The sequence below is a fragment of the Juglans microcarpa x Juglans regia genome, chromosome 3D (assembly GCF_004785595.1).
Source record: "Juglans microcarpa x Juglans regia isolate MS1-56 chromosome 3D, Jm3101_v1.0, whole genome shotgun sequence".
Classification (NCBI taxonomy): Eukaryota; Viridiplantae; Streptophyta; class Magnoliopsida; order Fagales; family Juglandaceae; genus Juglans; species Juglans microcarpa x Juglans regia.
The window spans coordinates 12,315,187-12,342,183 of NC_054598.1; the positions used below are offsets into that span (position 1 = coordinate 12,315,187).

General features: G+C 35.3%; 2 protein-coding genes and 1 non-coding gene across 3 annotated transcripts; 2 read left to right on the plus strand and 1 right to left on the minus strand.

Moving 5' to 3' along the window:
* Window positions 1–717: 717 nt before the first annotated feature.
* Window positions 718–4,723, minus strand: LOC121256200 (UDP-galactose/UDP-glucose transporter 3). The gene is made up of 7 exons (XM_041156872.1): window positions 4,449–4,723; window positions 3,786–3,883; window positions 3,544–3,674; window positions 3,176–3,206; window positions 2,553–2,656; window positions 2,282–2,403; window positions 718–1,259 (listed from the first exon to the last, which is right to left on the minus strand). Exons 1-7 carry the CDS (start codon window positions 4,550–4,552, stop codon window positions 851–853), a joined length of 999 nt encoding a protein of 332 aa, XP_041012806.1. The 5' UTR covers window positions 4,553–4,723; the 3' UTR covers window positions 718–850.
* Window positions 4,724–18,456: 13,733 nt separating this feature from the next.
* LOC121255613 (probable serine/threonine-protein kinase PBL3) lies at window positions 18,457–22,670 on the plus strand. The gene is made up of 6 exons (XM_041156009.1): window positions 18,457–18,893; window positions 19,579–19,925; window positions 20,018–20,153; window positions 21,071–21,207; window positions 21,372–21,495; window positions 22,037–22,670. The coding sequence occupies exons 1-6, from the start codon at window positions 18,845–18,847 to the stop codon at window positions 22,486–22,488; spliced, it is 1,245 nt and encodes a 414-aa protein (XP_041011943.1). The 5' UTR covers window positions 18,457–18,844; the 3' UTR covers window positions 22,489–22,670.
* A 3,159-nt stretch (window positions 22,671–25,829) lies between these two features.
* On the plus strand, window positions 25,830–25,936 carry LOC121256814. Its single transcript, XR_005939104.1, has one exon. It is a non-coding gene; the product is annotated as a small nucleolar RNA R71 (small nucleolar RNA).
* The last annotated feature ends 1,061 nt before the right edge of the window (window positions 25,937–26,997 follow it).

A 26,997-nucleotide genomic window follows, 5' to 3' on the forward strand; every position in this document is an offset into this window, starting at 1 on the left:
TCTTTTAGTTTTATTTTTCTTAAACTAATTGATTTCTTTTACTCGTCGTCCATACACCACACATTTGATAAGAGAAAAAAAAAAAATTATGTACGGTGTGTGATGTGAAGATAATGAATATGATTTTTCTTATTTCATTAATTGGTCAACCAATACGATGCATGGATAGTCGATACTAGCCAGTTCAGCCTGCGTAAATGGTTCATATTTCACCTTCAGAATTTAGAAACTTTATAGTATCTTTAATCTGGACCATCCACCGAACCTATCTCCTAATCATACAAGTAAGGGCAGCAAGAGGCAAGTGAAAAAGCTATAACTTCGTACTTCAGTGCAAATTCTAGACAACCTACCTTAATAGCATAACATGCTAAAATATTATTCTAGCTTGATTCTTGTTTATCTTTCATGCCAAACTAATAAACCATCCCATGCTCAATTTTTAAATGGCACCCATTTCCTAGATGTCATAAAAACTTAACAAAAACTGAAAAACCTGTCAAAATGTGTTTCCTCTTTCTTTTTAAAAGATCTATTTACAAGCATGGTTTTTGATACACACAACACACCAATACATTGAGTCCTACAATGATAAAAAAGTATTAAACCTTTTACCATTTTTTTTTTATAACTATAATAGTCCCTACAATAAGTGGTGTGTTAACACACCAAGCTTACAAGTAGCAAAACTCCTAACATATTGATAAGAAACTACAATTACATTTAACAGCTTTTCATAATTATCATATATTTTGAAACCATCTCAACCTTATGGTTACTATAAATGAAAGAACACTCGGGGATATAAAGGCCAAAAATGAAGAAGGGTTCAAGTTATAGATAGAAAATGTTACATGGGCTTTCTCTTCTTCTGCAATCTTTGCGACTTCTTCCACTTGAGGTAGATCTGGTATGACAATCCAGAGAAGACCATGAAAACGCACCCCCATTGCTTTGTTGACAGGGGATTGCCACTCAGGAGTGAAGAAACCACGATGCTGACAAACTTGCGGGTGGTGGTGATCGTGGTATTAGCAAGGGAGCCAAATCGACTTATGGTCAGAAAGATGAAATTCTGGCCCACTGCTCCACAAAGGCAATAGAGAAAAATGTCCCATGCTGCCTCCGGATGCTGCTTGCAAAACTGGACTGCCTCAAATCCGCTTGCCTGGGGCCAGCCGAACATGTAGATCATGTTGTAAATGGTACCCCATAAGTTCATCCCTAGCATAATATTCCAGGCACTTGTTTTGGGGTACCTAAACAAGAGAAAGCAACAAAAATATGAATAATTTATACCTTTCGGGATAGGTTGGTGAGTATGTGCAACAGCCAATGTGATATAGGTCATCATTCTAAAAGAATCAATTTGTAAGGTGCTCCATGGAACAAACAAAGGGGAAGAGGAGGTGTAGGCTTCAGAAACCCTGATTCTAGATCCAATGTGGGAACCTTCAACTGCAACACATTTAATGCTTCAAAAAATGCATGCTAGTTTTATAGTTCAATAATTTAGCCCGCATCAGAAAGGGAAATAGGACAACACTACCAGGAATTTTGGAGAGCAAAGACCGACACAGCCATTCTCAAGCCATTTTAAGAACGTGATGAGCATTTCTGAAGTTCACACAAGCATATGGAGTCATCTAAATTAATCCTCAAATGAATGCCATCTTGCCTTCTTTCCAAATTTCAGACTCATGTTCAACAAGTGAATTCAAGGTGTATAGAGGGGAGGAAAAATGTTTTACAAAGAGGGATGAAAGCCGTTTTCTTGGCCAAAAGGTAAACTGGGAATTGAAATTCTGGAACTACTACAGGTATGTAATTTCTCTAGGTGTGGTGATTTTGCTTAAATATTTATTGAAATCAAATTATTATGTTGAAGAGTATAGTTTTGCCCCATTTTGTTTTTGTTTCTCATGGGTGGAAGACAATAAATGAAAAAGTAGTCCACGGGATAAATTTCTAGAAATAAATGAAGGCTTATTAGTAAATTGATCAAGTTCTTCCATGGCAGAGGTACTGAGATTTGCTCTTAAAAATCAACGACAAATTGCTTTTTCAGTCAAGTACAAAACAAACTTCGCTGTGATGCATTTTTTGTTTGTTGCTTATTGACTAGTACACTGGAACAAGTCAAATGGAAAACCCAATAGAAAGCTTTAAACATTACCAAAAGACCAAGTTGTTTTAACTTACTTGATACTAAAATCTCAATTGGAAACAATAAAACTTTTGTTCATTTTTTTTTTCCTTAAGTAGTATTTTGTTAACGTACCTAGCAGAAATTGAATCCTGAGTAGCATTTGTAAATCCATCAAATGCAAGGTTCAGGAAACATAGCCCATATCCAAGGGGTGCATTTGGATGTGCCAGCTTGCTTATAGTCTTTGAGCTAGTCTGCAATCAATTCAACTATATATAAGACAAACATAAAAATCAGAAATGAATTTGCTAGAAGCAATCATTTACCCCCAAAGATATCTTAAGAACTGAGCATGAAAATAGTTCAAAAAGAAAAAAATTGTTCACAAAGACAAAATCATCACCTTAAGTAGTGCAAATATAGACACACCTCCAGCAACAAGGAGAGTACAAAGATACTCTGGAAAAGTGTATCTTATACCATAGACTAAAGTACCCATCAGCATTACTGGCATACAACAAGATAAAACATTAGTTACTGGAAAAAAAAAAAAAAAAAAAAAAATCACTGTCATGGATATATTAATCGACTTGTACAAATAATCCACTCTCAACACAACAAATAAGCAGCAATAAACTTCCCCATTCATTTCATCGATCATCATTTTAAAAACCGCAATGGCAGAATAAAGCCATTATTTTCATAAACTCTTTACATATATAGCAAATTCTAGTTAAGCTCTAGGATCCTCCATTCCTTTTTCACACAAGAGATGCCATCAAACAACACATCTCAATCCAAGGAAGGCCAAAAATATACAATTTGTAAGTCCTCTAATAACAATCTTTCTTCCAACCAGAAAAATGATGAAAATCTTTCTTTTTCCTTTGCATGTTAAAAAAGGTGTCGTGGGAATGTAGGATTGGTTTGTCAGTAAAAGCATGCAGTTTAAAGTTAGATATCATCATGCTTGGCGAACAGCAGGTTTGTTTCAGCTCAGACTGTATAAGCTTGTAAACATTTCACCTGGAATCATTTTTGAGGATTTTGCCAGGACCTGCAATTAACAAAAAAAAAAAAAAGCATCAATATTTTCTGCAACACCAAATTAAATTTCCCTGATTGGTAATAAGGAAGAAGAAATAGTCTTCATGCATTTTTTTATAGGTTGTCTTCATGCAATTACCATCCGACAATGAAATTGAGGAAAAAATACTGAGAATCATATTATAAAACTGGAGTAACATCATGCAAGTGGATCATCCAGACTACCAATCACCATATTATAATTTTTTTGTTTTTCTTTCTATAAGTGATGACCACATCATAGTGACATTCCCATTTTTCCTTCCAAGTATGAATAAACCGCTGAATAAAGAGAAGTAGACACATGCCTGGGCAGGGTAACTGATATACTTTAATGCTTCGATACCCATAGCTGGACCAATCGTATTTGTAATGCCAGCGCTCCAGTATGTCCACCAAGGAGCACCCCCATTACTACCACTTGACCAAAGTTTTATCACTGTTTAACACACGGAATAAGAATGAAATTATATCTTGAATATATAAGCCTTCTACAAGTAACATTTTAGCAAAGGAAAAGGTAAAAAGATGAAGGGGAAGAGGAACTCACTTATATAGGACCAGATTAAACATACCACATTCTGCGCCAAGTTAAGGAACGAAAGATGTTCGAACCTCTTCCCATCTGGACCAAATCTCTTGGTAGACCTATAGAGAGAGAGAAAAATTAAGGGAAAAAATTGCGATCTTTTGGTTCATATGTAATCGTTAGGAACCAGAGTGAATAAGTTCCAACTTGAGTAGCAGTAACCCTAGTTGAATAGGCAATTTACTATCCCAATTAAGACCTTTTGGGAACCAAAATTAGAAAATTTTCAATGTTCAGCAGCAATGAACAGCCTTTGACAAAACTCTGTTCAAATCAAACAATTGGAAAATCATAATTTTTGGTGCAAACTGCCCAGTTTCTGCCAATGCAATCCGACCATTGCTAATCATAAGCATAAATTTAAACATTAAGGAAGCCACATTTTGCATATCAGTTGAATTAAACTCAATAAGCGGCCCTAAAAATGATCGAATTCGAATTCAACGCCAGCACCATAACGATTACCACCCTTCCAATTAAGAGAGCACCCGCATGATCCGGAAAATATCCCCGAACACACTGTCGTTAGCTCTCACCCGGTTTATCATAGGAGATCGGATAAATTATATACAATCGAAGCAGAAGTTCCATTAATAAAAAAGAGAGGGAGAAAGAAAAACTAACAGAGTTTCCTGAAGAAAGCCTTGATAGATATAGGCAGACCAAATGCCGGCGACGCAAAAGGACAACACTAGTACACGGCGGAGTCCGACGCCGTGAGCTTCCATTCGTGTCGCCGGAGACCACTTACGTAGATTGGCCAGAGGGTTTATCTTCTTATTCTTGTGAAAAAAAAGAAAAGAAAAGAAGAGAGGACAGGGATAGAGATCAGAAAGCAAAGTGGAGTTGAAAGTAAACTGAAACGATACGAGCTGAGAGCAATCTGGCAAATGGAAGTTGCGGTGGAGACGTTGATTCATATAACGGGTCCAGTGGGGGGAGCGCGAAGCTACGTAGAATATCCAGGTGGAGGTTTCTTATTGGGTAGTGAACCTACCTGACGTCTCTCATTGGCTGCTCAAACGCGGAGCACTCTTTCTGGTGCTAGTCTGCCCCAATTTACCGATTGAAGTTTTCAACGTATTTTTATTGGAAATAATTTCAATCGGTACATGATGTAAATTAAACCATTTAAATTTGAGTAAGTCGGAGATTGCAAATTCCGTTTAAAAAAAATTTAAAATTATAATAATATTATTTTTAAAATGATAATTTTTTTTTCTTTTTATCTCTATTAGAACTGTATAAACAGTCCCCATATTTAAAATTGTAAATAAAATTTCTTTTTAAATTTTATAATCATAAAACAATAATAAAATTAAAACGCAGATTTCTCAAATAAAACATTAATAAATCCGTGATTCTTTTCGTTTTTTGTTTAAGTTTTAAATGCATTATTAAAAACAGTATGAATTATCTGAATATTTTTTAGTTTTAACAGTAAATATTTCTATTTTCTTTTCTTTTTTTTTTTTTTAGAAAAAGAGAGAAGTAGCCTCGTCGAACTTGATGACAGGATTTTTTTTTTTGGGTGTGCTCCGGCCCAAGAACAGCATTACATGGGCCGAGAAATAGCAGCCCACTTCTATGAGCATTTCCAAGTCCTGCTCTACTTTAGAATCACATGAGAGTATCCTCAGTGGATTAGTTAAAATTAAAGTATATTTTTGATGAATATAAGATGAATATAGCTTTTAAATATTCCATTCATATAAGTCTCTATATTGTAATAGCTATTTTTTATTATATAACAATAAAATAATATAAGATGAATTTAGTTTTGACTATTCATATCAAATCTCCACATTGATTTATTTATTTATTTATTATATAGTAATGAGTGATTAATAATTAAAAAAATATTTTTTTAATTATTAATTTATTTTATTTTATCATATTTTATTATTCTACCTATTATATATTAATTAATAATCATATTCTAATTAAATGGCTTAAAAATTATATTTTTCAATTGTCATTTAATGCTAATAATCACAAATGTCTAATTAAAGTTATTAAACCCATCTAAAATTCTATATAAATGTCTTAAATTACTTAATTAGAGTACCTAGCATAATTAAACGAGTGGACTAAAAAGTAATTAATAAGTACCATGCGAGGCCCCACCCAGCAAGAGGATTTTTTTCTTGTTAAGCACTCTCTACAATCTTTATGTACCAGAAATGCTCGACAACATTTTACAATTTGTAATTGTACAACTAAAAACTTTCATCCATTAAAACTCGGACTCCATTTATGTACAAGATTCAGAGTTGGAAGAATCAAGATGCTATTGATCAAGATTGAACAGAGCTGAAGCCAGAGACAGAAGCCATGACAAGAAAGCCATGGCAGCTGATATCTGATATCTGCTGCAAAACTTCAGTGGGCAATATGCCCCATTATTACACTGGAGGAGAAAGTCCCCAACACTAACTTTTGAGCAAGCTGCAGCCAATGTGAGCATTTAACTAGAACAGAGTATCCATCCACCAGTGTAAACACTTTATCAAATGAAGATTCAAATAAGTAAACTAAAGAAGAAACATCAAGAAGTATGTTGCAGCATAATTAACAAGATGACTTAGCATAATTAAACAAGTGGACTAACAAGTAATTAAACAAGTACCATGCAAGGCCTCCCCCAGCCAGCACGTGAACCCGTGCCGCCCCTACCAAATATCATTCTACTCAAATATTAAATACATCCTACATGAACCCATCCAATGGACAGCTTTATCATCTTAAATCAGATGGTCAATGGACAAAAGAAATGGACAAATCAGCCACAAGAAAGTAGACATTATAATGGACAGCTTCATCCACAATATGTTTCCACAACAACATCCACAATAGTTGGTCAACAAATTAGGAATTTCCAATAGTATCTTGGTCAACAAATTAATTAAAAGATGGATTTAAGGTGTTAATTTGTTATTGCTATAATCCTTGAATCAACTATTTTTCCACAAAAAATAGCTAAAACTCAATCAACATGTCTCATTAGCTTAATGGGATGAAATGGAATAAGAATATAGGTATATGACACATAACTCTTCCAAACATAAAACACCTTATATATATATGATCCAATATCAACATCGATAAATATACACACATATACATATACATATGGTATTGTCTGATGCATTTGAATTCTCCCATTCATGTGATCATTTTGTTCCCATAATATATATATATATATATATATACACACACACACACACACACATACATATACAAAGCGTTCAAATGACATATGGATCATGTTTTGAACAAATGAAATCTGACCTTTTTTTCAAGGCATTCAAATGAGCAGTGAGTACATTATGTTTTCCACCCCCAATTGGTTCAGTTGAAAAGGTCATCAGATTCTAATCGAGCTTTGGGACCAACTGCATTCTCAATCATAAACAAAGACAAAAACCCATCAAACTAATGCTCATCTACTTTGTCTCTTGCTTACATGCAATCCCTCAATCATAAACAGAGACAGAAAATGCAACCCCTCAACAGCTAAACCCATCCACAATCAAGATTAGGGTTTGGAGAAGAGGAATGCAAGGGACGGCGATGTAACAACTGAGCCTAGCGCCAAGCTTCTTCTTCTTTTATTTTTTTTTATTTTATTTTTATTTTTTATATGTTTTCAGGTTAAGTATATGAAAAGGCCAATGAAAATTTTTCGAATATTATTTTATGGGCGGAGATAATTTTTTAAATAAGTTGGATTTTTTTTTTTTTTGAGTTTGAGTTGGGGCCTATAATTCACGAAAAAAGCCTAAGCCCGTGTTACCTTATTTTTTTTCACGTACTACCCGATTTCATGTTCGTTTTTTTTTCCCTCTGCATGCATGCCACCTTGCCTCAACTAGGGTTACACTTGAGTCAATTTTCTCCACGGCATGCACGTCTCTCATGCACATCCCCCATCCTTTTTGGTTCTCATCTAAGGTTTTCTTTATATACATGTATTTCTCTCCTGAAAAAGAAGTAGTTGTGGCCTATTGTTTTCAGTGAATCACCTCCTTCACGTAACTGCTATTGTCTTCCTATTTCACGTCTCTTTCCACCGTAGAAACAGCCCCAAAATTGCATCTGCACCTCCACAAGCCGTCGGTCCACTCACCATCACCATCGAACCATTCTTTGCCATAGCAATCCACGCATAACTCCCTCTCGTTCACTGCTGTCAGCACGTTCACATCCAACCGCCAGCCATAAGCTGCCTAACTGTGACCACCAAGCTGCCGCTCATCTCCAAGCCGCATCCTCCCACCATGGAAGCCATCACAAATCACCCCTGAGCGAAGAAACCTCACGCCACTGCCCTGCCACTCGAAGTCGTAGCCAGCAACTCCTCCTTGCAAATATCGCACCACCCTCTAGCCCGTCCTCACCACCACGAAAAAACACCCACGAAATACTTTGTTTTTGACCCACAAAACAGAGGAAGTAGTTTCTCCCATTGTGTGCAACCAACCTACCACCCTACGCCACCAACCTCCCCCACGACATCGCCACCGCACAGAGAGCTTCGCCGGGCGCTGCACTCCATCCAGTGCACCACTGTAGTAACCACCGTTGCCCACCGCACCCAACTCTGTCGCAGCTCCACTCTTCATGGTGAACCTCAATCGTGTACGTAGCTACTGCGTTATTCAAAGAAATTGGTTTTATGTGACGATTAATTATTATTCGACATTTTTGAGGAAAATTTTGAAAAAAACTAAAAAGTCCAAGTAAGCGGGATTCCTATGCTAGACTTTGCATAAAATAAAATGAGCTGAGGTTGATTTTTGAAAAATATACATGTTTGGTTATGAAAAAGAAATTGAATTACCTTAGTTATTTGTTCTGTATTACTTATGAGATTCTGTTTAAAAATAAAATATTTTCTGTCATGATTGGTGTAGACATGAGGTTATTTTTGACATTTTGTTTCTGAACCTTGCAAAAGAGAGCATATATGAAATTTTGTGCATACAATTATATTTTATGATCTGATTCTGTTCTGTTCTGAAGATGTTTCGTACTCTGATATGATATGATGTATTCTGAAAACCTCTGGTATAACATTCTGTTTCTATTTCTGTTTCGTTCTGACCTTACCACGGGTGTAAAACTGTGGCCTTTGTTTGGATTGGTACCAAATTTTCTGTTTCTGGTGCACCCATTTGGAAACAACGTGGTTTTCTGCGTGGTCTTTCCTATGTGCACACTCGGGGCTCCGAGAGTGAATAAGGAAAAAAATCACGTTTTATTTCTGCTCGGTTAGCTACTGGGATTTGCACAACCCTACCACGAGAGTTAAACATGGTATCTGTTATGATATGATAAGATAAGATGTGATATTTGAGTTTATGCTATGCCAAAGGGATTTTGATTATGAATATTTTCAAACTTTCGCTCTGATAGTTTTAATAACATGTTCTAACGCTGCATTTTGAAAACAAATACTCTGATTTTGTATTCTAAAAGAAAATATTTTATTCTGCATTCTAAACTTTGTAAATGCTCATATTTACACACTAGTACATGTTATTTACTTATTGAGTTGTTGATAACTCACCCCTTATCTCCAAATATTTTTTAGATAATTTGGTTGGTTCAGCTGAAGAACAAGAGTAGGAAGTTTTAATAATGTATGATGATCGTAGTGGAATAAGTGTCTGAGGGTACAAGTTCCAATTTGAGAGTCGTAATTAGTAAATTGATTTATTTTCGGTTATTTTGATTTGATGAGTTAAGGACATTTTCGAGTTTTTGGAGAGTTTTTAATTTATGTTATTGAGAATTTATTTGTTGTTCCCACGAAAGAACATAGATATTTGGGTTGATTAAATGGATTAATATTTTATGAAGTTTTCTGAGTTTCATAGTTATGTTATTGAAGTTGATATTAAGTATTAAAAGCACTGGCATTGGACTCATCAAATGAGTCCAATGTCTAAAATTTGATGAATTTCGCTCAAAACACATGGCATCAGATTCACCTTTTACTTAAATCTGAAGCTTTTAGCTACAGTGAAGTCCCATTTATCTTCAAACTTGGTGAACTACTATTCAACATCTATCGGGATATTTTATTACGAAAATACTCTTTCGCACGCAGAGCAGTTCTTTTTTCCCTCTCTATTCTGGTTTCTTCCCCTAACAGCGTGCCTAACACCAAAATAGGGGCGGCAAAAGGCATAAAAAAATCTCTTTGCTTTTTCCCCTCGATCTCCGTCAGGTAGAATCTCAACTTCTCCTTCCATTTTCGACTAACCTAGCCGCAAATCCACTGGATTTCCACAAATTTTGACCACAGATTCGTGGTTGGTTGCAACACGGCAGTAAATCATCCACAAATCCGCCCCCTTTTCACCTTCACTGGATTTTCCTTCGGGGAAAGGCAATAACTCTCCTCCTCCGTTGAGATCAAACGTTGGTCTCCATCTTCTCGCATTTCCATAGCAAAATGTCAAAGCCCTTTGCTTGTCAGCTTCTCATTTCCACTACAAGCTTTACCCTTTTCCTGCTGGCAAATTTTTGTGTCAACTCGCCTCCTCCCCCTCAACTCTCCCTTCCTGATTCCAAAGCCCTCTTCCTATCCAAATCCCAACGCTTGGTGACTGGCGTCGTATACACGGCTTGGTTCATCCACAAAAGTTGATCACGAGTTGGATTTTGGTCACAGGTAAAGCTTAACCACAGATTCATTGCCCTAACAGCCTCGTCCACTGGATTTCCCTGTTTACAGAGCTCTTTCATGCACCATAGGTACCTGTAGATGACTTTATCTATCTCTCCCCCTTCACCCTCATTGCTTTCCAAAAATTGTGCAATGCAACTTGTAGAATATGCGGTCACCATGAATTTTTGGCATGTCCTTTGTTAAATATGTTTATATCTCTACCTTTTGTGTACTAGGTGCTCTATGTTGTGGGTATTAGTCCATGGCCTTCCAACAAATTAAATTTGCCCTAATTATTTCGGTATGCAATACTAGTTACTGAAGTTAGTCTTAGTCAGTAGGGTTCTTTTGACAAGGTTGTACTATATCTAGTTTGGAAAAGTTATGATATCTTTGGAAAAATACAGCACATGTTTTGTGTTTGCCAGTCGGCCAACGCCAAACTTGTACTAGCTAGTTAGATTCATTTCGACTATACAGTACTTGATTTATATTATTCTGTTCATCTATAATTAGTACTCCCGTAGGTAACTCGTGGAGGTTGTCTGCTTGATCTAGGGTTAATGTGGGATGAATTTTCTCTATAAACTGGATATGGTCATGACTTAACTGTGCTTGGAGTAGTTTGTTTAATATTTTTCGTATGTCTTGAGGTGCCTTGACATTATGTTGCACCTGACGTTCATATTAATTGGCTAAAATGCAACGTACTTGTTTTGATTCGATGTTTTCTTTTAGTATGAGTTGATGCTAGATGCTTTCACTCTTTTAAGCTACTGAATGTTCTTTTGATTCACATTTGGTTCTATAGTCCATACTGATTAAGGCCACTTGCATATAGTCACTAAGAACCAAATGACTTTTCACTTGGTTCCTAGTGCTCCTATTAAAGAATAATGCCTCACTCACTAGTATAATCACATCTAATAAACAGAGATTTCTTAGATTAAGAACTTCTACACAATTTTTACAATTTTTTTTTAAATCGTACAATGCATTTGAGGAAATAGAGATGCATATATCATTGGAAAAGAAAACAGGGATCCTGATAATCAAGTAGCACCAAATCGTACAATGCATTTATGATCGATCGATTTTTTATTTGATTACTTTTTAGTTTTTATTTTCTATTCTGTTATTATATTTGCCTTGAATAATCATAAGATGTTTGAAATTTAATTAATAAATTTGCTTATAACAGGTAAATGTTCTTGCTCTGACAGATCATAACACAATCTCGGGCACCCCTGAGTCTCTAGAAGCTGCTCGAAAATTTGGAATCAAGATAATTCTAGGTGTTGAAATCAGTACAATATTCTCCCCAAGGTAAATTTCTGAAGTTTTGGCTTTGGAAGGCTTATACATGCAGACAAGTGTGTTCCTGTAGTTGCGTGGAGTGTTTAATTTTAGTTTTCCTTTACATTAGAGTGCAGTTGCCTAAAACCATGATTGTGATTGAAAATGGCAAGAATTGTGAGAACCTAGTTTTCAAGATTTATCCTCATCCATTCCTTATATATGTCTCTAATGTTTGGATCCTGATATTAGTGCTGAGTCTGATAATCAGAGATCTTAATTTTGACTTTTTATGGACTGTTGTGGTTGAAACATATTCAAAGTATTATCCCATTGTCAAGAAATTGCTTTGGACATTTTTTTTATAATGTATACTGCTCTATTCAATGCTGGAATTGATAAACTCTATTTTTGCTGGAATTTTGATAGTGTATACTGCTCTATTCAATGCTGGATTTTTTTTTAGGTACTGCTAATTGTAATGATGTGTAAATGAACTTGCTGTGTAACTATTAGCACTTAACAGTTTAATCAAAATGAACTTTGGGAAACCAACATGCAGCATGGTTTGATATTTTTTTAAAATGTGTTGCCTTGTATCTATTTTTCTGTGCTGCCTGGTATCTATTTTATTGTACTGCCTTGTATCTATTTTCTTGTGCTTATTGTGCTGCCTTGTATCTATTGTCTAATTCTTAAAGGATGGACACTCCATCTGAGGAGGACCCCTTCTTCACCACTCTCTTACAAAGTGGAGGAGAAGGTTGTACTCTAACATATAAGCAATATTCTAATGTTATGATCCAAACAACTCCCCTTCACGATGAAAAGAGGCCTCCGGCAAAAAAAGTTCAAAGAGGTGCATCTTTCACTGTTGTGGAGGATAATTTACTTGTCTCCGGTTAGCTCAACATTAGCATTGATGTCACACGGGGTACCGATCAAAAATCCACTCAAATGTAGAACATAATTTCTGAGTTTTATCACGAGTATAAAAAATCAAATACTGTGAACCGTTCGGTAGGATCATTGATCAATTGTTGGTCCATGATCCAAAAATGCACAAACAAGTTTTGCGCATTTCTAGCACAAATAGAGTCATTGCACCCAAGTGGTGCGACCGAGCAAGACAAGGTATGTACCATTTTCCTTTAATAATGTATTTATTTATCTAAGATTTATTTTCTGACAATATTCCTTCACTTTTTCAGATTGAAAAGGCAAAAATAATGTACAAAAAGATAGAGAAGGGGAACTTCACACTCGAGTATTGTTGGTGTCTTTTGAGACACTAACCCAAATGACAGCAACACATGATTTCATTGAATACGAGGAGAAGGCCACATGATACACGTCCAGCTAATGAGCAGTCAAGTGAAGTTGCCGACGACGTTGTGGAGGAGAACGTTGAGAGGCCTCCGTGCAAAAAAGTTGAGAAAGATAACTTGAGGAATCGGAAGGCCCAGGAATCATGTGATGCTGAGTTCAACATGGCGTTAGAAAAAATGACCAAGGATAGACGGTTGTTCATGGCATAGAGGAGATCATGGGGTGACGAAGGCAGATACAATAGAGGTGCACAACTAGAACTTGATAAGAGAAAGTTCGAAGCGGAGATTATGAGCAAAGATCTTTCTGCCATGAATGCCATGCAGCAAGCTTACTTTCTAAATATTCAGAGGAAAATTTATGAGGAATCTTTAAATTATTCCGAAGGTACATCCGAGAAATCTCCATCCACACCTGATGGAGGTGTGTAACTGTTGGCTATGATTTTAGATTTTCAGCTTTTAGTGGCGGGGCAGCCATGTGGTTGGGCAGCCATTATGAGATCTAAATTTTTTTATTTTGAAGTTGATATGTAGCCTTTTTGTATTTGCCATAGACTGAAATTGTATATGTGCCCCTGGACTTGCTGTGTAACTGGAATTGCTGACTTGTTGTGTAACTGGAATTGCTGATGACAACATTTTGTGTGATGATAGCAGCTTGTTCATATCTTGTATGTTACTTGATGATATTTACCTCACTGTACTAGTTCATGTGAGAATGAATTATTTGTTCATATCTTGTATGATAGCAGCTTGTTAATAGCTTGTAGTGATTAAAACAAATTCAAAGTATTATGTGCATTTAATTGGAGCTACAATGGTCCATATATTTTGGTAGATGTCTCTCTATCCAAATCCTATAGCTTCTTTCTCAAGTTGGTGGGAAGGACATCTGGTTTTTTGAGAGGGAAGTGAGAAAGACGTTGATAGAAAGAAAGGTTGAGATAAATAATTGATATAAAATATATTTGATGTATGAACAGTTCCTTTCAAATTTAAAAATTATTTTGAAAGTGATTGTAACTAAATTCTAATTGTTTAGAATTTAGCTATTCTATTGTGAACACATTTTATGCTTTAGTAGGTAAATCTTCAATAGATTTAACTTTTAGTTAATCCATTAAGAATGCTCTTAAGAGATTTTAATAATCCATTAATCATTTCGGAAAGCTGATTTCTCAAAGGAATAAGGAGTAGCATTGTTGTGCATGAGAATGAAGAACATGGATTATGCTCTCCAACTTGGTAGTCTTCCCAAAGTCAATCCAATCCAAACCAAGTGGACCCCTAGTCAACAATGTAGTAATTCTAAAATTTCTTGATGAGGATTTATATTTCTCAAAATTATTCGAGATTTTATTTTAAAGTTTAGTTTGGATTGAAAAATACTCTCAACTCATTTTATTTCATCTCATTATAATTTTTATAAATTTTTTTATATAAAATATAATAAATAATTCAACTTTTGTAAATCTCAAAACAATAATAATATTAAAAATAATATTCTATTTAACTTTTAACTTTCATCTCAACTCATTTTATATCAACTTATTATCCAAATCTAACTAAAACATTCAATACAATTCTTAAGATAAATATATATAAGTGATTAAATTTATATTTTTTTACCAGTTTAAACTTTTAGAATAAATGATTATTTCTCGTGATATTATAACAAAGCTTCTGAATCTAAATTCTGGCTCTTTATTTTATCAGAATTTTTAAGATAAATCAATGATTTCACTTTAATTAAAAAAAAAAACTTTTTACTCTAAAATACAAATATAAAGATCAATAAGTGAGCACATCTAGAAGAAAGAAGAAGCCCAACCCCCGCCCGTGAAGGGGAGGGCATCTCGAGGCTATTTGTTTGCTTATATTAATTTATTATGGTCCCCCACAACTTACAACTTGAGAGGTTAATCTCTATAATCTCATTTTCACGACCTATATTATCCATCACCTCATGACTTATAATTAGCATCATGTGATGTGTTAATATTGGGTCTGATGAGTGATGGGCCGTCGAGATCATTTTGGGTAATTAAGGTTTGCAAGCCGTTAATGACGGCCCTAGTTAATAGCTAGCTGGCTAGTCTAATCAAGTCAAGTGCTGTCTTCTTTGTCTTCGTCAACGCTAAAGACCGCTATCTTGCAGGCTTCCAGTTCCAGGATGTCTATCTATATATCTCTGTTTCTTAAATTAATTAGCCACGTATTGAGTATACGCACGGATCATATTCTCCCACCTCTCGATCTGCTAGCTGCCTCCTCCTCCTCTTGGGGCGTATACTGATCCGTATCATGTGTACGTGTCCAGCTCTATGCATGCATGTGAAACATCCAATATCAGTGGGAACCACGACCATCACACCCACGTGACCATCGCTTTTACATATTTGTATTCATATTCCCTACCAATTGCGTCACCATGCACGCAGCATGACCCAAACCCTACAGTAACAGCTATTCCATCTATATATATAACCTGATTAGTTTTATGTTTTATTAATTTAATTGTATTACATTTTAAATTATTTTCCGATCAGGTAATTAATTTTCTAACTTATTTAAAATATATCATCGACAACTATAAATTAGACGTAATCGGTTTATTTTGGTGGGACGCAGCATGCAACACTAAAACTTAAGCTTGGATCATAATCGGTTTATTATTTTTCTTTTGTTGGGTCTCTATATATGTGTAGACCCTGATCGTGTTTGTGACGGTCCAGTTTGATCATCAGTTAGTCTAACAAAAATTCGTTATGATTTTTTGATGAATTTTCAACGAGGTTTGAGCCTGCATAGAGCTAGCGAAGGGTTAGGCCAATAAAAATTTTCAACTGTTTTAGCTGATCTTTATCTGATCTAACCCGCAGACTAGAGTTTATCATATATTATATTATTTTTTTGTACAATTATCGTACTTTATTTAATTATTATTTAAAATAAAATTCTCTATAGTTATATATATACATATATATATTATGGTATATATATTATCGTACTACATAAATATGAGGTGGATGTAATTGACTCCATTTTTATTTTGTTTGTCGTCATTGTGTTTTAACGCCTTCCACTTGTTTTCTGATCTGAAGGGCATATATGGCGTTTGGACGTACGATGCAGTGATTTCAAGTGATATTTCAATATATTGGGTGCTGATTGTCTTTCTTCGTTAAACGACACAATGGAGTGAGTGGCCCAGTGGGTTCCCTGGCCAGCGGCAGTACGCATTCTACGCATATCATCACGTCAGCTTACTCGATACTTGTTCAATTATTATTTATTTTATAAAGAGAATCAACGGAAGAGTCTAAAGAAGACAGACCCGTTCACATATTGGATCGGAGCTTTGCGACTTATCTTCCCATGGTAGGCCCTCCCCGCAAATGTATAGAGATTGCACATGATCTTAAGGGTTTCGGTCAAAGTCAAATAAGTTAAATATTCTACGCTTTCGATATTTTATTATATTCCATATTCTCCGACTATGGTTGGATTATAATTATTCTTGAATTATATACTCTTTAATTTATCTTAATGTAAAATGCCAAACCATTAAAAATTATTTACGCAACTATTAATTTTTAATAACATAATATTTTATGATATAATAAAACTTCATCGTACTAATTATAATTAATTAATCAAATGCGTTTGTAAAATCTTTCTTTTATTGTTGTAGTACTGATGAGAAGACATGAGCTTTGTGCTAATTCAACACTTTTTTTCTTTATTAAAAAAAAAATTCTTTTTTTTTTATTTTTATTTTAACCTTTTTATTCTTTATAAGTGCTAGAGATATAAATATATTACATAAAAATAAATTTACAAATTGACGTAATTTTTTGTGATTTGTGAGATCTATTTTATAATAAAAGTAACTTTATAATTTAATATATCACATCAAACTACATCATTTTGTATATTTACTTTCGTATAATCCCTTTATCGCTAGAATATTTTTCTTTATGCTTTTGCCAAGCATGATGTCCCATAGTTGCTGTCCAATCCCAATAACCCATTAGCTATCCTATATAAATAAAAAGTAGATTCAAACCAAGTATACGATTTGTTGGGATGATAATTATTGTAATTATGTTTATATATTACGACCGGGAAGATAGGTAAGTGAATTGCTATACATATTGCTATCCATCTAATTTCTAAGCACAAGTCCTCCTAGAGCCAACGTGCCATATACAATGAAAAACCGCGGCATAAGGCTTTGAAAGTTCAAGGAATTTGGTTATAACTTGTAATGAGATTGGAATCATGCCTAAACCGTTTGGCTTTTAGCCGTCGGGTCATCATTAAATTACTTGAGCATTGGCCACACGCAAGCTGGATGGCTTACCATCGTAGGTCATAAAAATATTGTTAGATTACTGTATGTATGTGCTTGATCCCTTCGGGGATAAGATCATGATCATATAAATTGAATCAGAACTACTCATTATATATTTGACTCTTCTTCCAGAGTTCCAGTGATGTTACGGTCTTCTTTTTTGAATGTATTATTGTCAATAACTCGGATAAAATATCACTTAAAATTATTATTATTATGTAATTTAAATGACTTTTATATGTATGTCAATTGCTTGAATCGAAACTCACTGCTTTAATGAGTCGATTGGCCATTGTGATTATACTGATCAGGGTAATAATATTTAAAATGAAAAATAATTAAAAGAGTAGTTGACAAGAAAGGAGAGAAGATTTCTAGTGTGGCGTTACGTTAAAGCCAAGTCAAGTGAAGTGAAAAATAATTACACGTCCCTTTTTCTCGCACGTGTGAACTGATAAAACCCATCAATAATTTTACTCCATAATCTATCAAAGAAAGAGAATAATAGAACTCATTATTTATATCATTTAAATAATCAAAATTTAATTTATAAAATTCAAATTATAAAATTTATCCTCTAAAAAATAAGCAATTCGGTATATACTTCTTGAGTTGATAATATAATTTTGTAATAAAAATATCCTATGAGTATTTATTTCTTAGGCATCACTGCACGACGGGCGGTCCCATCCACCTACTAGAGAAGGAATGATTCAGAGCCAGACCTCGTCATGTGAATGGTTAGCAAAGCAGAGAGGTAGATGAAATTAGTCGATTAATAGTTTTATTAAATTTAGATAAAACATTAACATCTTTTAAAATGTTTTCTATATTTAAAGTACTTCTACTGTTGTGATTTTCAATTATTTAAATAAAAGGTGTCACATTTCGAGAATTTATGGGTTTTTTCAGGGGTTTATTATCATTTTCCTATAAATATTTGACATTTCAAGAGTGGGTATTCAAGGGAATTCACGTCGCCATTGTGGTGAACACGTCATTGCTGAGAATTGAACCAGTCTCCACGCGTCCAACACTATATACAAAGCCAAATAGACTTGCTCCCTGCTCTGCGTTTTCTGCCGTGTTTCCTTCCTTCTTCCTCTGCCTAGAAAAACCCCTATCGAATTACAGCTCATTTTTTTTTTTCTCAGTCAATTCCGTGAAGTTAGTAGTAGGCCAAACTAAGTACACGTGAACACCCTAAGTTATTTGCTTTCTGCTTTTTTCTTTATTTTATTTTTGCCTTCTGTTTTCTTCCGAGGATTCAGAATCCATGATGGCTCGCTGATTTTTAGTTGCGAAGAGAGCGTATAACGTCTTGTAAGAGAGTCTGTTTCTCTTTGGATAGCATACAATGGGCAACTGCTTAGATTCTTCAGCTAAAGTGGATACAGCCATTTCTGGTAACATATAGTTCCCTTTGCAGTTAATCCTATCGCCGTTCCATTTTTTAAATAATAAAAAAAAAAATTAGAGAATTTAATCAAATATCTGTTTTCTAACGTGCAAGATTTTTGGTGAGCTGGGTTTAAGATTTTGGAGGAAAATTGACTGTGATTATCTGTGTGGATTTACGATTATGAAATTTGGGTGTGTTTTTTTTTACCTCTATTTGCTTGCTAATTGGAAAGAAATTCTGGTGGGCGCTCTATGAATATTGTCTGTCTTATTTTTAATTTTTGGTGGTAACTTGGTAATCAACGTTTAGAAAATGGTTATGATCTGTCTAAATCTTGGAAATTTAGCGAGTCGTAGTTTATCTGGGTGTTATAATATCTATCTTCTTTCTTATTATATTCTTCGGCTGTTTCAGCATTTCATCTCTTGATGTCTTGAGACAGTTGTGTTGTACGTATACTTCCTGTCCTGGAAATGAACAAAAGGATTATGAGACAGAGCGTGATGTATTTTGAATTAAGATGGATTTTACAAAAAAGTGTTCTGAGCCCAGCAAAGTTTGCACTATAATCTCTTGATTACGGAATAGTCCAAAACAGGCATTATTTTCAGCTTTCAGGACCGGAATTGTGGTAGAAACTGCTTGTTTATAATTTTTATGCTATAACAAACTCTTTCTTCTCCTACCAGGATCGGGAGTCTCAAAAAATTACAGCAAAAACAGTCGTTCATCAGCTCCTTCCAGCCTGACCATTCCATCTTTCAGTGAAAACAGCAATGCTTCAAGTCTCCCTACTCCTAGGTCTGAAGGAGAAATATTATCCTCTTCAAATGTGAAACCCTTCTCGTTCAATGAGCTAAAGAATGCCACCAGAAATTTCCGCCCCGATAGTCTTCTTGGTGAGGGTGGATTTGGTTATGTTTTTAAAGGATGGATTGATGAACACACGCTTTCAGCCGCAAAGCCTGGATCTGGAATGGTTGTTGCTGTCAAAAAGCTTAAATGTGAGGGTTTCCAAGGCCACAAGGAGTGGTTGGTAAGTCTCTTCTTACTTAGAAAAATTTTTGGTTGGATATTTCTTTGCAATCTTATTATGTTTGGCTTGACTGCTGATCGTATCAATTTCAGACTGAAGTTAATTATCTTGGCCTACTTCATCATCCAAATTTGGTTAAGCTAATTGGGTACTGCCTGGAGGGCGAGAATCGGCTTTTGGTCTATGAGTTCATGCCTAAAGGGAGCTTAGAGAATCATCTGTTTAGAAGTAAGTTTTATCCATTCCAGCAACTTTATGGGAAAGCAAGCCTGCACTGTGTTTTACCTATCATGTGCATAACTTCTGGCACTGTGAGGTCTTTTATAACGTTAAACTCTATTTAATTGTGCGGGGGCCTAATTAAAATGTTCCTCTTAACTAAGTAGCAGAGATGCAAAGACTCAAATTTGTTATCACTTTTTTCTTTGGCATATATACAGAGGTTGGCCATTGTCAATGTCCGCTGACTAACATAGTCAACTGTAGCTGTTTCCTATTTCCCAGATGTCTATCTTTTGCTGTGATTTTGATCTTTTTGTTGTTTGAGATAAAACAAACTTTGGAAGATGTTGCCTGTTAAAATTAAAAAAGGGCAAAACTAGAAACCTTAATTAACCCTAGAATGAGTTGAAAAATCGTGTTAAGACATCATGCTCTGCTCCCACATTTTCCATACTATCAGCACCCATATTTTCTACTCAATATGAATGAATGATTGAGGGCGTTGAAGCAAAGTTTCGAAGCCTCCTAGGAGGGAGGAACCATTGGGGCATGACTCATAAGTTGAATGAGTCTATCTTTAAGAAGGTCTGCGATTGAATGGCTGTATCTGCAGTCATTAATTAGCTATGCACAAAGATTGTTTGAGAATTCCTCCTGTGTACCTGGGTGCCCCTTTTGTGCTTTTGAATTTTATTACTCAATGACGAAAAGATTCTTGGAGAGTTTCTGGCAAACTTAAAAGCACAAAAACTGTTGATATAGTTTTTTTTAGCCAAACATTAACTGTTATTATATTTTGTTCAGTATGCAATTATGAATTCAAATTGTTATCTGTTTTAATTATGTTCCTTCTCTATCTATTACAACTCCCTGTTAGGCTCAGAAATTTAACATTTTGACCTGATGCTTGTTATTTTTCACAGGAGGGCCACAACCACTTTCTTGGGCAATAAGGATGAAGGTGGCAATAGGTGCTGCTAAAGGGCTCTGTTTTCTTCATGAGGCCAAGTCACAAGTCATCTATCGTGATTTCAAGGCTTCGAATATCCTATTAGATGCGGTATAATAAATAATGATTCTTCTATTTTATTTCTTTGGAACTAGTTCATGTCAACTTCTTTTAGTATAATTTAAATTAATTTCACACTGGCTCCTACTGGTGATAGGACCCAAACCCAATTAATTTTAATCACTTACCCAAAAGCCTGTGCATTGGGGATGCAGGAATTCAATGCCAAGGTTTCTGATTTTGGTTTGGCTAAGGCTGGCCCAACTGGTGATAGGACTCATGTATCTACTCAAGTCATGGGTACTCATGGCTATGCTGCACCTGAATATGTTGCTACAGGTCCGTAAAATACCCATATTGATACTATTTAAGTATGATCATTGTAAAGATGGTAGAAATTGGTTTTATGATTTAATGTTTTTTATTTGGAAGGGAAAAGAAACAAAAATCTAATTGCTTGAAATAGCATTCTAGAAATAGAATATCCAATTCTAATCCTCATGAGTAATTAGCACAAAAAATGAAGGTGGAAACCATTTAGTTTTTTGTCACTATTTGTATTTGCACACCCTTTGTTGAAGTAGAAGAATAGTCTGTGGATAAAAGAAAGAATCAGGCACAGAGTGTTTGGCTCTGTAAAGGGTGGATACCCGCTCTCTGGGGCCAATGATTTCATTGACCCTTCACCAAAACCGTTTCTTACTGAGAAAAAGAAAACAAGAATATGGATAAAGGGAAGAATTATAGTTCTGATTAGATAAATTGAATTGTTTGCTCAACTAGACTATTGCTAATGCTAATGCTAATGCTCTAATGGATTGAACTCATTCTAGATATCAAATATCATTGTCCAATTTTGCTGAAGGTTTCCATTGAACAGGTCGGCTGACAGCAAAAAGTGATGTCTACAGCTTTGGGGTTGTGTTGTTGGAACTATTGACAGGCCGACGTGCTGTTGACAAGACCAAAGTTGGTGTTGAGCAGAATTTGGTAGACTGGGCAAAACCATATTTAGGTGACAAACGAAAATTGTTCCGCATTATGGACACCAAGTTAGAAGGCCAGTACCCCCAGAAAGGAGCCTATACGGCTGCCACCCTTGCCTTACAGTGCTTAAGCATTGATGCGAAAGTGAGGCCTCGAATGGCTGAGGTATTAGCTACACTGGAACAGCTTGAAGGCCCCAAAACTCCAGGTAGACTCTCCCACTCGGAGCAGCAGAGAGATGCGCCCATCCGAAAATCCCCGATGCGACAACATTGTTCTCCTCGAAATCTAACGCCTGGTGCGTCTCCATTGCCATCCCACCGGCAACTTCCTCGAGTACGCTAAACAAATAAGATTTTGTGTAAATTTCTTATTTTTCCATATTATGTTGGCTTTAAAGGATGTAGTATGGCCATAGATCTTGGCATGATCTTGAATTACACTCAAGTGATAGTTACCACCTGTATATACTGAATTCATGTAGCTTTTTGGTTGTGTTAATCGATTGTTTTGTGTATTCTGTTTAATAATGTTCAAGTATGCACACCTTCCTTGAAATATGCATTATGTAGCCACACCAATTGTGGCAACTTAATGGTCTGTTTCGTTGATTAGATTGCGATCTGTTTTTGGATTACATAAAATCTCTATACTCAGTGACCACTTGCTTACTGGTCACTGAAGAAACGAAAGTACAGAGCATGTGGAGGATGGATCGGAGATATTGTGATTACAGTTGGCTTCTTTTGGGCCAGGCAAGATTCAATCTAATACCTGTCCAAACCCATCGCTACACTTTTTACCCTTTGAACTAAGGCCTGTTGTCTAAAATCTCTATTGGAACAGTATTAGCGTTGGTCGACCTCTTGCTCAAAAGTATATGAAGAGAAGATTCTTGAGCTAGCCTTTTCTCTTGGATAAGTTCTTACCAAGTCGCTTGTCAAATTATACTTTTGCATAGCCCAGCTTGCTGCTACGATATGGTTTAAGCCCACTTCTGAATATTTATTGATTGCACCGTATGCAGAAAAGCTTTTTAGGAGTACCACTCCAAAACTATATACATCAGTATTTTTGTGTCATATGGCCTGAAAGATGAAAGAGAAGTCAGTTCATATAATTCTGTCACGCCTTGGGATACTTTATCTTATAGAAAAATGATATTTGCAGTTCTGAAGTATGCATTTCTCGCATACTCTTTTTTGGGATCCACAATAAAAAATTATTTGACATTTGCGCACTCTATGATTGTAAATATTATATCTTTTTTTTTTTTTTTAATGGTGGCTCTCACTTTTTTCAAATGGAGTATGCGAGCATTGCACAATCTAGAATTGTGTATAATATTACCCTTATCTATGTGATGTAGTTCATGAATGGCAATAGGGGTGAGCAATGATCTAGTTGGAGTCGGAGTCCCCTAAATCCAACTCCGACTTCGACTTGTGAAGGTTCCAATTCAACGCCGAATGTCTTCCACTTCGGGTCAAGTGGAATGTCTCACTTCAAAAACTTGTCTATCAATAAGTATTTTTAGGCGTTGACTATTTACTTTAACGACCCTGCTATCCCTAGGGTCCTCTATTTCTACCGTCCCGTTTTAAAAAATATATTTCACTACAAAGGAGCCAATCCACTTAGACTGAAGTTTTTCTGGGTGCTTGTGAAGTTTAGAATTATATAAGTATACTCGGTCATTAGGCTTAAATGTCTTCCTAAGAATATTTTTATCATGAAACTCTTTCATTTTTGTCTTATAGATTTTAGAGTTCTCATAAACATCATTCCTCAATTCTTCTAACTCGTTAAATTGAAAATTTCTAAACTTACCAGCCTCCAACAACTTTATTACCTCATTTTTCACAACTTCTTTCATGGTGTGGTTAAGTTTACGTTGGGGTTGGTGGTGTCCTCAAATGTGAGTCTCGAGAGATGATCAGACACTACATTCTCCACTCATTTCTTATCTTTGATGGTGATGTCAAATTCCTCATCTTGAGTGAATGCATCAATTAAGTACGTTTGTTAGCACTCATTATCCTCCTTGGGCTACCTACTGATGTGGAATATGTTGACCTCTATGGTCATGTTTTTAAAAGATAGTTTCATCAGTCCATTCTTATAGTTTATAAGTGCATTGTCCGTAGTAAGGAAATGTATACCTAATATGAGAGGAATCTTAGAGTCAAACTCAACAACCGACTGAGTGTCCAAAATTAAAAAAATTAGCAGGGTAGTAAAACTTATCAATTTGAATCAAAACATCATCAACTATCCCTCTCAGTTTCTTAATTGAAAGGTCAGCCAATTGAAGCACAATAGAAGTGAGCTTAATTTCACCCAAACCAAGTTGCAAATAAATAGAATAAGGTATCAAATTTACACTAGCTCCTAAATCTAGCAAGGTTTTCCCAACTTTATGATTCACAATATTATATGCAATGGTTGGATAACCAGGATCCTTGTATTTAGGAGGAATTCGCTGCTCAATTAGAGCACTAACTTGCTTTATCAGAAATGTTGATGTCTTAACATGGTGCTTCCTCTTAACAATACACAAGTCTCTAAGAACTTTTGCATGAGTAGGAACTTGTTTAATAACATGCAAAAGAGGGAAGAAAATTTTTACCTGTCTGAGGTTCCCTAAGATTTCATTGCTAGGATCCAAAGTTCGCATACTCGATTTTAAATCTTGAGGAAATGGTATCTCAATTGGGCTCTTTATTACCTTGGTTTCCTTGAGTAGCTTAGCACCACCATTGCTTTGATCATTTTTAATATCCTCTAACTTATCAGTTGTTAGGATGCGTAAGGATTTACCATTTCGTATCGCAATGGTATTGACATCCTTCAAATTTTCTTGCGCCATATGTTGACATTGGGGTGTGGATTGAGCTTGAGAAGAGAACTTGCCACGTTCATTCACACTCAATGAGTTTATCAACTAGGATACATGGCTCTTTATCTCCTTGTTTTCTTCAATAACCTACGTAATCAAAGACTCAAAATTTTGATTAGTTTTACCTTGTGTTTCAATAAAAGTATGTAAAGTATATTCTAAAGGGTTTCTAGAAGAAGATGATGCATGATAATGTGCAGGGTAAGCTCTAGGTGGCTGTGCAGGCTGCTGATTTTCATATTTTCAGCTAAAATTGGGGTGATTATGCCACGTCGGATTGTAGGTATTGGAATTGTAGGTATTGGAGAAAGATGTAAAAGGTTTCTTGTACATACCTAAGACATTACATTGTTTTACATGTTTCAAATACATTCCCCTCATTTTAGCAAATATGGTGCATTCTTAAGTTAGGTGATCTACCCCACCACACACAAAATACGGTCCAAAAGACTCTACACGAGTAGCCATGTGTGTTGGCTTTAAATCTTTAGTTTTTAACACCTCTAACTCCTTAGTAAGCATCCCCACCTTAGCTTTAGGTTATCCTTTTCCCTAACATGGTAAATTCCACCACTATTTGGATTTCCAGCAGGCCGTGATATATTTTTATTCTCAGTAGCACTAGGTTCAGTCCAAGTGTGAGCTTTTTCAATAAGCTCATTGAGATATTTTATGGTCTCATCTAGATTTTTTTTGCAAAAACTCATCATTACATATCATCTTTATGAATTGACGCTCTCTAGGTGTAAGTCTCTCATAAAAATAACTAACTAAGCGCCAGTTCTCATATCCATGGTGAGGACACATACTCAACAATTCCTTAAATCTCTCTCAAGCCTGATACAAAGTCTCACTATCCTTTTCTACAAAAGTAGATATCTGCCTCTTAAAAGCATTAGTCTTATGTTGGAGAAAGTATTTGTTAAATAAGACCTGTGTCACTCATTCCATGATCCTATTGATCGTGGTTTTAGTGAGTACAACTAGCTCTTTGCTCTATCCTTCAAAGATAAAGGAAAAACTTAAGTCACACAATATCATCTGTAGTATTATGAATATGGAAAGTCACAACTACATCTTCAAACTCCCTAATGTGCAAATAAGGATTTCCATTCTCTAAACCATGAAAGGTGGGAAGTAGCTTTATCATCCCTGTTTTAAAATCAAGTTTATGAGTGTTGGCTGGAAACATGATGCATGATGGTGTGGTTGTGCGTGTAGGGTGGAGGTAATCCTAAAGGGTTCTAGTGGGTTGATCTTCGTGTTCACTCATTTCTTCGGGACTAGATGGATTATCAAATAAAAGATTCAAAAAATTTGATTCTGATTCTAGTACAGGCCTACAGGCAAATCTACTTAAGGCGTTTCTATATCTGTGCATGAAAGGTAAAAAAATATTAAAAACAAAAACTACTATGAAAAGAAAGAAAGAAAATAATGCAGTAAGCTAAAAGAGGGAACGAAGTTACCGCCTTTACAAATTGCTGAAGTAAATTATGCCTTGTATCTTTTTGTACTATACTCCTCGGCAATGATACCAAAATTTGAGTATGCCCAAACTATTACGCGGTGATATAGTATAGTTCAGGGTGTCAATCCACAGGGAGTTGGAAGAAACACTACAAGATGCAAACTTAAGGGAAAATATTAAATGACATCATGACAAGAATATGAAAATTCTACCTAAAGCACGCAATTAAAATGAGATTAGGGTGTAACACCCCGCATTTTAGTGTATTTTTACTAAAGCATTATTTTTATTTATTTAAATTTATTCTCTTATTTTAAAATTGGTTGGATTTTTAATGAGTTTATTTCTATGATTTTAATTTGGTGAAAATTAATTTTTATGTGCTTTCTTAATATTTATTTATTGTTATGCATTTAAATTGCTTTTATTATTTATTTAATTACTGTGGGATTTAATTATTTCAATTTGACTTTACCATTACGTT

Coding starts and splice junctions, on each gene's coding strand:
- LOC121256200 (XM_041156872.1), bottom strand. CDS start 4,552: ATGGAAGCTCACGGCGTCGGACTCCGCCGTGTACTAGTGTTGTCCTTT. Junction 2,657..3,175: donor ATCCTCAAAAATGATTCCAG/GTGAAATGTTTA, acceptor GTTGTATGCCAG/TAATGCTGATGGGTACTTTA. Junction 2,404..2,552: donor CTATATTTGCACTACTTAAG/GTGATGATTTTG, acceptor AATTGATTGCAG/ACTAGCTCAAAGACTATAAG.
- LOC121255613 (XM_041156009.1), top strand. CDS start 18,845: ATGGGCAACTGCTTAGATTCTTCAGCTAAAGTGGATACAGCCATTTCT. Junction 21,208..21,371: donor CGAATATCCTATTAGATGCG/GTATAATAAATA, acceptor TTGGGGATGCAG/GAATTCAATGCCAAGGTTTC. Junction 21,496..22,036: donor ACCTGAATATGTTGCTACAG/GTCCGTAAAATA, acceptor TCCATTGAACAG/GTCGGCTGACAGCAAAAAGT.